This window comes from Rattus rattus, chromosome 2 (assembly GCF_011064425.1).
Source record: "Rattus rattus isolate New Zealand chromosome 2, Rrattus_CSIRO_v1, whole genome shotgun sequence".
In the NCBI taxonomy this organism is placed as follows: domain Eukaryota; kingdom Metazoa; phylum Chordata; class Mammalia; order Rodentia; family Muridae; genus Rattus; species Rattus rattus.
This window is the reverse complement of record NC_046155.1, coordinates 17,290,990-17,303,960: the sequence shown is the minus strand read 5'-3', so window position 1 is coordinate 17,303,960 and position 12,971 is coordinate 17,290,990. Positions and strand designations below refer to the sequence as shown.

Genomic DNA, 12,971 nt, shown 5'->3' with positions numbered 1-12,971 from the left:
CCTTAATATAAAGTGTAGTGTAACAGGTATTAATGTCCTAGTTAATACTAAGGATGTCTCCAGGGTGGAAACAAATTTCAAGGTAAAAATGTCAATAGTTAATCTTGGTTGGAAAAATATGATCAAATATATTGTATGAAATAAACAATTTTAAAAGTCAATAATTAATCATTACAAGTTCCGTGAAAGAGGATCCGAAAGAATAGCAATGTTCTAGCAAAAGCTTTATTTATTAGCTAACAGTTAATATCCCCTTTAGAAATAAGATGCCATTTCCCATCATTCTAGAAGGGACTGTTTCCCGTCCCCCTTCTCTGGTGAGTAATTTCTCACCAGCACTCTGAAGCCCTCACACTTACTTGATGATGCTCTCTGGAATGTGGATGCAGTCCATGGGGATCAGCCCACTGAGCTCGGATAAACTAGACACATATTTAATTTTACTGCTGAATTTTGAGCTGGAAGAAAAAGAAAAGAAGACTTACTTCATCAGTGGCTACACTTCCGTCCTAAAGCCATCGTCTTTCCCCAAGGGTCTTCTTGCAATTCTTTTCTACATTATTGTCAATGGGGAAATGGGGACAAAACCCAGGCTCTCACACACGCTAAGCTGCCCTCTGACCTATACCCACATCCTGAAATCCTGATATGCTCAAGCTTGACCCAGTGTGCTTGCAGAACAGAAAGGATAGCATTATCTCGGCCATTGTTATGGGCCCAGTTTCATAACTGCTTTTTAATATTTTTAATTTCTCAGAAGTTAATACATGAGCACTGCATCTCCGTCATGCATCTAACCCTCCCCTCCCCTCACAAATTCCTTTCTTCTTTATTATTGTTATATGCCACGCATAACACACATACATACACATATATACATACATACACACATGCATACATACATGTCTATTAGAAATATTAGGAATAGCCATTATTTTTAATCAACAAATGTGTGTGTGCATGTGTCCATGTCCGTGTGTGTGTGTGTGTGTGTGTGTGTGTGTGCGCACGTGTGTCTGTGTGTGTATTTCCTGCATATAGCAGGTGTTGCTGTGAAGTATCGAGTGCTTTGTGAACAGCTACGTTGTGCTAGGTAACACATGACACCTCCCATGACACCTCCCATGACACCTCCCATGACACCTCCCATGACACCTCACATGCACATTTTCTTTTGTTTTATTTTTTAGTGAGAACATTTTAAGCCTACCTTCTTAGAAGTTGGAAAGCATAAAACACATTTCATAATGCTAGCCACAATGTTGTATAAGCACTCCCTTGAGCATCTTCATTTTCTACCTGAAATTGTGCGCCCTTTGAGTATCTTCCAACACTGGCACCTTGAGTTTACCAATCTACTCTCCAGTTCTGTAAGTACCAGGCTTTCAGATTCTGCACTTGCCTCTCCCTCAGCAGCCATGGTGGACTGGTTCCAGAAACCACCACCTAGTCCTGGAGGCCCCAGGTCTGATAATGTTAAAGTCTGTTCATAAAGTACTGTAGAATTTACATAGGAATTATGTATACGGACTGAAAATTCTCTCTGAAAACAAACGACCCAACAAGAAAAAGCCATGTATGTATTAATATTTTCCATAGTAATGTATAGGCTATAGCAAAAGCTGTACTTGTTAGATAATACTTAATATCTCCTTTAAAAAAAGATGCCATTTCCCATCATTCTAGAAGGGACTGTTTCCCCGTCCCCCATTCAGTGGTCGGCTGACCTCACAGATACTGAGGGTGGACCCTATGAGGAAATCGTGTGGTATTTGGTCAGACATTGTTTTACATGGTTTATGGGAATTAACTTTTTTTTCATTACATCCTGGTGAGGAAGATAATATTTTCTCTCTTTTTAAAATAAGAAAGCTGAGGGTACTCAGTGGGGGAGCCCGGAGAAGCTGTGCGGTCTAGCCTCAGAGTCCACACTCGTGAGCACTGTGTTCTCATAGGTCTGGGTTATGGCTTAGTTGCCATCTCTGTTCATTCATTTTAACAAGCAGAACTATGATGAGTGCTTCCAGACTCCAAACTTTTCTTTTTTTTGTTTTTTTCGGAGCTGGGGACCAAACCCAGGGCCTTGCGCTTGCTAGGCAAGTGCTCTACCACTGAGCTAAATCCCCAACCCCTCCAAACTTTGATTATACTAGAAAAGCATGTGTAGATTTACTTTCCTCTCAGTTTTCAAAGTGTAATTAAAAGATCTTTTTACTTGTTAAAACTTTCAGTAAGAAAGCTCATTCTGGAGAGGTCAACATTCAAAGCTGCATCCCAATAGAACTGGATTTGAGTCACGAGCGATCTGTAACACAGGGATCATCTTAGATGTGCGTAAGTGCATAGAGGTGCCTGGAAGGAGCTGGATGAAACGAGTGGAGACTTTGTCCCCGGGGACAAGGGAGAATGAAAATGCGTTTTCTTCTTATTTGTGTAATTGCAAACTGGTTTAAAGATATTTCATTCCACTTGAAGTGAATTTGCTCAATGACCTAAAATTCTTTCATGGTTTCCATGAGCCTCTGAATTGTGTGAACTGCCAGTTAATTGGCTTTTTAGCCATCCCTCCTGCTCAGTAGCTTTCCACACTTTTTTTTTTTTTTTTTTTTTTGTAAATTTACGTCTATCATTAATGTTTTACTTGTGGCTTTCACCAGGGAATGTGACTTGTGAACAATCCGACTGCTTCCAATATACTTGCATTCTTCCAACCAAGTCCTGAGTCAACACACATTCCCAACAACACGCTCTAAACTACTTCCTTTGGAGTTTGGCACTAGACTGGAGGTTGAATAAAAGACTAAGCAGACAAGTGAGGAGGAGGGCAGCAGACACACGCCGACCCCTCTGAAGGTTTGTTCACTGGAATGGATGGTTTTAAACACCGTGCTCTGCCCTTTGGGTCTCCCGCTTTCTCTTTCCTCTACCCGGATTGCTTTTCTTTGTAGTGACAATTTTGGAATTTTGGCTTCCTTAAAAAACACAGATAAATATGATAAGAATATGTTTTCATTTAAATCCCAGGATATGGGGCTGCTTCAGACCATCCACAGCAGCTGACTAAGATTTGCCTCATGCTCTAGCAGGGGCATGGTTTTTGCCAGCGGTAGATCGTTTCTGTAATTGTATGATGTTTGGAACTCTGGGGGTTTTCAGAGGCCTGGTAATTGTTGGTGGATCACTGTTGATTGTTGTTGGTCACAGGTTGTTAAGTCATTGTGCCCCATGAAGAAATAAGAAAAATTGGTTATCCTGATGGCAAAGATCAAATTTACCCCAAGAAACTCAAAGCCCCTAATCAGCAGAAAGTAGTTAATAACATTGCCCCTCCTTTTCTTTCTATCCTTTTCTCTCTCCTGTCTAGTGCTGGGGGATTGGAAGTGCGGAGAAGAGTGGAAGAAAGAAGAACCCACAAAGTAACAAATGGCAGCTACATTTCTTCTTAGTCTGTTAGCTAACCCACCCAGTCCCTCAAAATTCACCTTGAAGGTGGCCTAGACAGCTCTACACACACACACACACAAACACACACACACACACACACACATGCCACACCACACCATGCTTTTCACACATTACCCTCAAACGCATCCTTATCTAGAGATATCACCCCTACAAAGTGCAATTCCACTTGGAATGGTAACTGCCGATTTAATTTGCCTGTAATCCACGAGATTCGGAGCTCCTGGGTGCAGTCATTGAGCTGTGGAGTTTCTCACCAATGGAGTGATGGGCGTTTGGCACAGACAAATAGCTCATTTTAAAGATTTGTTTCTCATTTACCTTCACCAAAGATGCTGCTCTTTAGCTATGGTGTGTACACGTGCGTGCGTGCGTGCGTGCGTGCGTGCGTGCGTGTGTGCGCATGTGAGTGGTCACAGGACAACATCAAGTATCCTTTTCTATTAGCTTTTGTCTTTTTTTCCCCCTCTGGCTGAAGATAGAGCCTGTGCTTTTTCAGCTAGGCTAGCAGCCAGAAAGCCACAGCTACCTTGCAGGCTTTGCCTCTTCTAATGGGGTTATAGGAGTTTTCAGGACCCTGTCTAGCTTTTATATGCATGCTGGGATCTGATCTCCAGTCATTGTACATGTTCACCAAGTTCTTCCCCCCCCCTTTTTTTTTTTTAATCTTTATTAACTTGAGTATTTCTTATTTACATTTCAATTATTATTCCCTACCCGGTTTCCAGGCCAACATCCCCTAACCCTCCCCTCCCCTTCTATATGGGCTTCCCCTCCCCATCCTCTCCCCATTACCACCCTCCCCCCAACAGTCTAGTTCACTAGGTGTTCAGTCCTGGCAGGACCAAGGGCTTCCCCATCCACTGGTGCCCCTACTAGGCTATTCATTGCTACCTATGAGGTTGGAGCCCAGGGTCAGTCCATGTATAGTCTTTGGGTAGTGGCTTAGTCCCTGGAAGCTCTGTCAACAAGTTCTTTTAATCATGGAGCCAGCCCTGTCCATAGAGTTTTTAAATGGCCGACGAGAACACCAACCAACAATAATTTAGTGATCAGAAATAAAGTGTGACTGGATCACAGGCATTTACTTGTTTCTAAAGTGTCAATGGTGGAGTTGAGTACCTGAAACCAAGAGCAAAGTTATCACTAAGACCTAACCCGTTGACTGATTGCTTACGACCAATAATTTAATTATTTCTTTCATTAATTCATTTATTCACTTTACATCCCTGTTGCAGCCCCTCCCCTCTGGTTCCAGTCCCACCCTCCCAAGATTCTCCCACTACCCCCCGCCCCTTAGAGAAAGGGAGCAGCCTCCCTTACAATTCACCCTGGCACATCAAGTCTCATCAGGTGCATCCCCTCCCACCGAGGCCAGACAAGGCAGCCAAGCTAGGGAAAAGGGATCCAAAGGCAGGCAACAGAGTTCATTTAAGTCAGAGACAGCCCCTGCTCCAGTTGTTGGGGGGGCCCACATGAAGACCAAGCTGCACATCTGCTACATATGTGTAGGGGGTCCTGGGTCCAGACCACGCATGCTCTTTGGTTGGTGGTTCAGTCTCTGTGGGATTCCATGGGCCCAGGTCAATTGGTTCTGTAGGTCTTCCTGTGGTGTCCTTGATTCCTCTGACCCCCATAAACCTGCCCCCCAGTCTCCCAAGAGACTCCCCGAGCTCTGCCTGATGTTTGGCTGTGGGTCTCTGCATTTGTCTCTATCGGTTGCTGAATGAAACCTCTCAGAGGACAGTCATATTAGGGTGATTTAATTCTATTTGTTTTACAATCTTAGGACTTGAATTTAGGGCCTTGCCCATTGCACATGGTAGGTAAGTGGTCTACACTAAGCCACTGTGTGCTATCCATTATCAATTTTTAAATTCATACGGCAAAGAATATTTTATTTATTAAAAAATGTATGTTTACATGATGACTCATGCCCACAATCCTAGTACTCATGAAGCTGAGGCAAGGCTGGGTCTGCTGCCATATGACTTTAATCCAAGAACTCAGGAGGGAGTGACAGGAGGATTTTTGTGAGTTTGAGGCCACCCTAGTCTACACAAAAAGCTCCAAGATAACCAGGACTACATAGTGAGACCCTGTCTCAAAAACAAACAAAGAAACAAAAAAACCCCAAAAAACAAAAACAAGCCCTGCCCCAAACAAACAAAAAAGAAAAGAGGAAGAAAGGAAAAAAAGTGGAGGAGGAAGAGGGAGTTAAGGAAAGAGTTGGTGATGACGCTGAGGCAGGAGAAGCTGTCAGTTCAAGATTGGCCTGACTTGGGCTACTTAGTTAGTCACAGGCCAGTCGGGGTTATAGAGCAAGACCCTGTCTCAAAAGCCCCAAAACTAAAGCTTGCTTAATAAGAGCTGAATTTGGGGGTCTGGTGAGAGGGCTCAGCGGTAAGAATGCATACTGCTGTGGATTTGGTTCCCAGCATCCCCATTGGGTGGCTCAAAGCTGCGGTAACTCCAGCTCCAAGGGCTCAGACGCCCTCTTCTGGTCTCCACAGACACCAGCACTTATAGGCAATGCCTGTATAAAACTTTTTTGTACTTTTGTTTCTTACTGATTATTTGGGAATCTCACATCATGCACCCCATCAGTCCTCCTGTGTCCACCTCTCCACCCATGACCCCCCTCCCAACAAAGGAGAAAGGAAAGAAAACTCCATTTTGTGTTGTTGATATACTCACTGGAGTATGTTCAAACTCCTAGTGGCCAGACCCACTAGGGAAAGTAAGTCTTTCTCCCCCTGCACCCCGCCAGAAGCCATCAACTGTGGAGAACAGAGCAGCTGCTGACCAGTAAAGGTGCCAGCTCTCCCATATCCAGGCCACCTCTGTACTGCTGTGCAGTGTCTGGCCAGAGGTAGGGCTCATACAACATTTTAAATAGGCTTTTGGTATTTTTTTTTAAGCTAAAATTTGGGCTAGACACATGACCCATCAGTTAAGATCGCTTATTTCTCTTCCCAAGGATGTGGGCTTGAGTCTTAGCACCCTGTAACCTCAGATCCAGAGACCAGACAACCTCTTCTGACCTTCTTAGGCAAAACACACATACACAGAAAATAAATTAAAAATAAATAAAGCAAAAGGCTAAAGTTTTAAAAGCTTATCTGTGTACACTAACTCTTACTCTCTTAACAAAGAATTTCTGTAGTTAACAAGCAGCTTTTTATAGTCCCTGCACTCTCTATAGTATTCAGAATACTACTCCTCTCTCTGTGGGGGAGCACACTTGTGCCACAGAAGATAAATTTGGGGGACTGGTTCTCCCAGGTCACCTGGTTGAGGCAGGATCCTATTTCTGCTTCACTACTCTAGGGCACCGGACATGAGTTTCAGGGTGATTCTCCTGTTGCTATCTCTTATGGGAATTTTGGGATTACAGATGTAGACCACATCTGTTTGGTTGGTTGGTTGGGTTTTTGTTGTTTTTGGTTTTGCTTTTGTTGTTTTGAGATAGGATTTCCCTATGTAATGGCCCTGGCTGTCCTGGAACTTTTTTTTTTTTTTTTTTTTTTTTTTTGTAGATTAGGCTGGCCTCACAGAAACCTCTCTGCATGCTGGGATTAAAGGTGTGTGCCACCACATCTGGCTTTTAATGTGGGATTCTGAGGTTTGAACTCAGGTCATGGGTTTGGGCAGCAAACATTTACCCACTGAACTATTTTACTAGCCCACACTCCCTAATACATTAAAAAAAGAGTCAATCCATCAAATTCCTCATACTTTCATACTTTAATCATCAGTTCAATTTTTTTTTTTTTGCCATCAAAATCCTGCTACTAAATTGTTAGAGTCAGGAACAAGAATGCTAATAAATATGGTCATAATAATATTTAGTATTTTAATTATTATTAGTTAAAGTAAAATAGCACTCCCTCTAAAAATATCTGGAAGGTACAGTGAAAAAACAAACAAAAAAGCAATACAACTCTCCCTTATTTTACATGTACACACACACGCACGCACGCACGCACGCACGCACGCACGCACGCACGCACGGACACACATTTTACATTTAGTTATTATCTACCTTGATGTTATGTGAGACTTTATACTATTTTTAAAGGTTTCTGGAAAATAAATCCTGTTCCACTCATTAAACCATCTCAACCTTTACTACATTATGAACTGTGTCTTGTTTTCTTCACACCCCCAAACATGAAGTCCTATAGTGCCTAAGTCAAGCGTTGATCCTGACATCTGAGCCCGAGACACCTCTCAGACCTGCCCCAGATGCTTCGCTCAGTTTTGGTGCCTGCCCAGTTCTTGCCCAGAGGAAATGACACACACAAGGCCTGCACTTTTGTCCTTCCTAGCCTTTACTGTCTCATGTCACTCAAATATTCTATTTCATATGCATTCGCTAATGTGACATGGGACTCTCACCTTCATTGTCCACACTTACAGGAAGCAATTTACAGGTCAGATTTTGCAATAGTTGAGGAAAATACTTATATAAAGTAAATATCACTTAACAAAAGTGTTTACTAAAGAACCCTATGGCATGAAACTTGTGATCCTTCTGCCTCACAATCCTGATAGGTGTGGGCCATCGCATCTTTAAGTGAGGACTCTTGATGCACAGTACAAAGAATCCTTCCAGGAAGCCAGGTATAAGTTAAGTTTCCTTGGATCCTCTTAGCTTACAAGCCCTTGTTACATACTTTGTATTTTTGTACCTTTTTTTTGCGTATTTTGAAAACACACCATGCAGTCATCTTGTGGCTACCACAGTTATACCTTATAAAAGGCCGAGTCACTGCAAGGATTGTTCTGATGAACCAAGACGGGTGGACAATGATGAATGACTTCAAATTCTTGCGCAACCTATTTTGAAAAAAGGAAACAATTTTAGATTATTGCTAACTTGCTTTCCCATAGAAAATAGATCCTCAAATAAGAATATATGCAGTTCTGGGGATGAGTTCTTAGGAAGGTTACAATGTCTGATGTATAGAATGTCCAGGGTTAATTTTTTGAATGCCTTTTGTATGCTTTCTCTCTCTTTATCCTCAATCCTGTGTATGCATGCACGTGTGTGCGTGCGTGTGTGTGTGTGTGTGTGTGTGTGTTCATATGTGTGTGTTCATACGCATGGGTATGTGTATAGGTGTGTATGCATTCCTGCAGAGAACCCAATTTCTAGTGTTATTCTTCAGGAGCCATTTACCTTGTTTTCTGAAACAGTCTCTCATTAAGACCAGAGGTTTGCGGGTCAGACTCTGCTGACCAGCCAGCGAGCTCCAGGAATCTGCTTGTTTCTGCCTCCCCAGAACTAGGCTTACAAGCATGCACTACCACACCTAGTTCTTTTTTGCCCAAGTGCTGGAAATTAAACAAAGGTCCCTGTGCTTTCCCTGGCAAGCACTTCATAAACTATCTCCCTAAATTCCTAAAATGAATTTTGAGACATAATTTGACACTTAAATCTCATTTTTCCACCAATGCAAATATGAAAGAGAAGGGTGATACAGCAAACAAATGTCTAACAACTGCCATGATTTTGCTTCATGACGATCTTAAATTTTGTCAGCGTTATCTTGGTTAACTTGAAAGAATATGCTCTCTTACTATTTAACATTAATTAACTAATTAATTGGTTAATTTTTTTGGTTTTGGTTTTGAGACAGGGTCTTGTGGCCTTAAACTCACTGGGTAGCTAAGGATGACCTCTAGCTTTTGATCCTCTTACTGCCACTTCTGGAATGCAGGGATTATAGGTTTCTATGCAGGTGATGGGACACAGTGCATGGGCCAGCATTCTTCCAGCTAAGTTATAGCCTCTAACCCTTGACAATGTATTTGGTCTGACTAAGCCTTATTTTGTTCTTTTATAAAGAAAATTGACCATTTTAATAATTTTTGGTTTTCATGCACATTTTTTTCCAGTATTAACAATGCTACTTTATTATTGTTAGATCATAAAACAGATTTTAGTCGAAGTCAACAGGGCACTCTCATGGCATTTATGAAAGATGCCTCATCTAATGGGATGTAATACATACTAGATAACATAAATTCATCATTTGGGTATTTTAATTTTCCTATAGAGGGCAATACAGCTTGAGCAGAGAGGTAAGTGTCTTGAGGAAGGGGAACACAAAGGGGCAGTCATCGAATACTGAAATAACACAAGAGTTTTGTCAACCATCATGACCCTAGTACAGAAAACCGTAGCCAGGTTACACGACACCACTGAGACTCATGGGTACCTCGGTTTGTCCACTCGAGTTGCACCAGCACACTTTCAGTCTAGAATGTGTCGGGTCTGTGGCTTCAGGACAACAGCCAACCAGATCTAGGAGGTTTAGCTTTACGTATCACATGACACTTTCATCAATATTTTGACACTTTACTGCTTCATGTATGAGTGACCTGGTATCTCTCTAAGGCATGACTGTATTCCGTAGGCTAAAAGAGAACTATTGAGGGAGTCGCAACAGGGTTTAAATGGCTGCACACACATACCGTCTGTCAATCATCTGGTAGCATTTCTTCATCCAGCCTAGCCCTGGCATCTTCCGCCTTGGGGTTGCTCCATTTAAATACACAATCATGTAGTCTTCCGCTACCATCAGCTCTAAGGTACTTATTACATATCTGATCACAGGAAGGAAGAGAAATGTTTTCAGTTCCCGCATGAGAAATTTCATTCTATTTACACCACAATTTAGTGACATTCAAATTACAGGGTGAACGACATTGAAGAACGGTGGTACGTGGTATCTTTTTCTTGAGAACAATGCATCAACATTGCCCTTTTATCTGTACATGTGCAGCCGCCCTAGAAAAATATGTGGGTTTAAAAGCTGACATTAAAAAAATAGTATCAGCAATGTTATCAAACATTAAGGGCAACTCAGATTAAACAAGGTCAAGAGTCCGTGAAGGCAAATTTCCCTCACCAAGACCATGCTATCAGGAATAAAAACATACCCAAAGGAAATGTCATAAAAGTTTTAACTACAGGCCAAACTCTACTCATTTGCTTAACCTTCTATTCTATGAACAGAATTCCCTAGAGTAAGGCTCTGTGACTGAAATCCTACTAGCTTCTTATCAAAGGCTTGGGACCTGCTAGACCATAAACCCGTTCAGTGAAAGATGTTTTATCAGTCGTCACATGCCCACAGAGGTCAACCCAATCACCACTCACAGGAAAAGGTTTTCCATGACATAGTGGTAATCCGCCCGGCTGCTGTCTGGCAGAAAGCAGGCAGCAAACACAATGATGGCATTCAGACCGTCCCCATAGTATCCTGGGGACAAATGAAAAGATATGTGTAACCGAATGAAATCCCTTAACAAGCTCATATTGTTCCTAAAAAGAGAAATCTGAAATCTTGTCCAGCGTGTGTGTGTGTGTATACGTGTGTGTGTGTACGTGTGTGTATGTGTGTGTGTGTGTGTATGAATATATGATATACCATAAAATAAGTAAGGATAGTGAAAGATACCCTATACATATATACACATGTATTTATCATTTAATGGTTAACACTTATATAGAGAGTATTGAATGTATGAGACACATCGACTCATATGTCTTTAACTTAAACTACACTGATTTACAAAAATGCTAATCTATATGAAATTTCATTCTGATGGCTGAGAAAGAGGTTGTATTAGACCTATATTGGTCCTCTCTAGTTTGAGATCCAGTTAACTGTGACCATCCAGTCAATGAATTGCAATACAATCCCAGACCCACACACTCCAGTAACCAGGGCCTAGTAGAGAGACATGCAAAATACCTTAATTTTGATTTCCAGGCCTACTCATTTGACTGTAGTGATCCTGGATTCTCTGGATATAACAGGAAGTGCAGGAAGATGTGGTAACTTCTGGCCAGGCCCAGAATAAACAGCACAGAATTCACAACTTCATATCATAGAGAAACAGTGTACTAAAAAAGGGGGGGAGGGAAGTGCTACCTAAATTCTCCTTGAGCCCTATGAAAATATATGCATTTGGGAAAACTTGAGAATCATTTCCAGATAAGTTGGGTGGGAAGTACGGTGGAAGTGTTATTTGCAGGTGGAGCTGAGAAAAACAGGATCTGTGAGATGCAAGTAAATCTACCATTCAAAGTCCAAACACCTCGGGACATTATTCCCATCCTTTCAAATAACTGATATAATTTTAGCATTCTCTTTCCTCAGAGTTTATTTCTGACATGAGGCACCTGATGGATGGCAGGTGCTGGTCAACTCCCTATGGTAAGTGTTTGGAATGAACTGCGTCTCTGATCCATAAAAAGGATGGCAGTCCCTCAGATTGTCATTGGAGAGTGCTGAGGGATTAAACTTAGGACCCCAAAAGTCTTACACTCACGCTCTAGCACTGAGAGACCCTAGACTGGTTTTAAATATGTCCATTTGTACTACCAGGGCCTGAGCCTAGAGTCTGCCACTGAGTTACCTCTCCAATCCTTCACTGTTTTTATTCAAGGTCTTGCTAAACTGTCAAACTTACCTTGAACTCACTCTGTGACCTAAATTTGTAATCCTCCTGCTCTAGTAGCTGGACTATAGGCATACACTGCCCCCCCACCCCGACCCTACTTACATTTGTCTGTCTGTCTGTCTGTCTATCTATCTATCTATCTATCTATCTATCTATCTATCTATCTATCTATCTATCTATCTATCTGGTGTTTGAGTATGATGGGTGTATACAAACATGTTCCTTGGCCCACCAGTGGAGATCAGAGAACATCCTGTAGGAGTCAGTTCTCTCCTTCTATCATAGGAGCTCTGAGCATAAAACACATGTCACCAGGCTGGTAGAACCCTGAACTGCTTAGCCATTGCCCCAGCCCACTAAATATCCCCATCCACATACTTGTAGTTTACATTATATGGTTCCAACTTTGTAGTCATTACATAGAGATGCCTTTGAAGCTTTGAGCAGGACAGGACAAGAGTACCCTTAGGCCTGATCCCGTTCTCCCAGAACTCAAGCACATTTCATTTCCCTTTCAGAACTGTGACTCTGGCTCTGGCGGTGACAAATGTTGATGGCAGATTGGGATGGCTTCCCCTTGATGTCCCTTATAGAGATACTGATTATGACTCTACCACCAACAAAGCAGGAGTAAAGTGAACTAGCAGTGTATCCAGTTGTGGGCTTGTAAGGGTGAATGATTTGGGGTGTTGTACAGGGTCTTTTTTTTTGCCATATATCTAAGATGCTACCTACATCAATATTACATCTGGTGTAGCACATCTGTGAGAAAGCATTCCCTCAGCCTCCCTCTGGACTTGCTGCTTTAAGACCACGATTCCTACTAGTTAGTTATTTACCAACTTCTGAGAGTGTTAACATGAAGAAAATCTCGAGACATGTATTTTTAAGTGAGGAGTTCCCATTTCAAACAGTTTTACTTCTGAGGACTCACAAATCAATGGAAATCCACAAGGGATGCTGACGCGAGCTAACATGAAGACATACAGTTCAGACAGCACAGGAGAATGTAAGTGACCAACACAAAA

The 12,971-nt window shown here is 42.0% G+C and overlaps 1 protein-coding gene across 1 annotated transcript in view; it reads right to left on the bottom strand.

Moving 5' to 3' along the window:
• Nucleotides 1-12,971, bottom strand: part of Prune2 (prune homolog 2 with BCH domain) — a 249,999-nt gene that overhangs the window by 7,955 nt on the left and 229,073 nt on the right. The window contains exons 13-16 of the mRNA XM_032891689.1: nt 10,634-10,736; nt 9,946-10,077; nt 8,218-8,304; nt 360-458 (exon numbers count right to left, since the gene is read on the bottom strand). Coding sequence (XP_032747580.1) covers nt 360-458; nt 8,218-8,304; nt 9,946-10,077; nt 10,634-10,736 — 421 coding nt within the window. The remainder of the gene's footprint in view (nt 1-359; nt 459-8,217; nt 8,305-9,945; nt 10,078-10,633; nt 10,737-12,971) is intronic.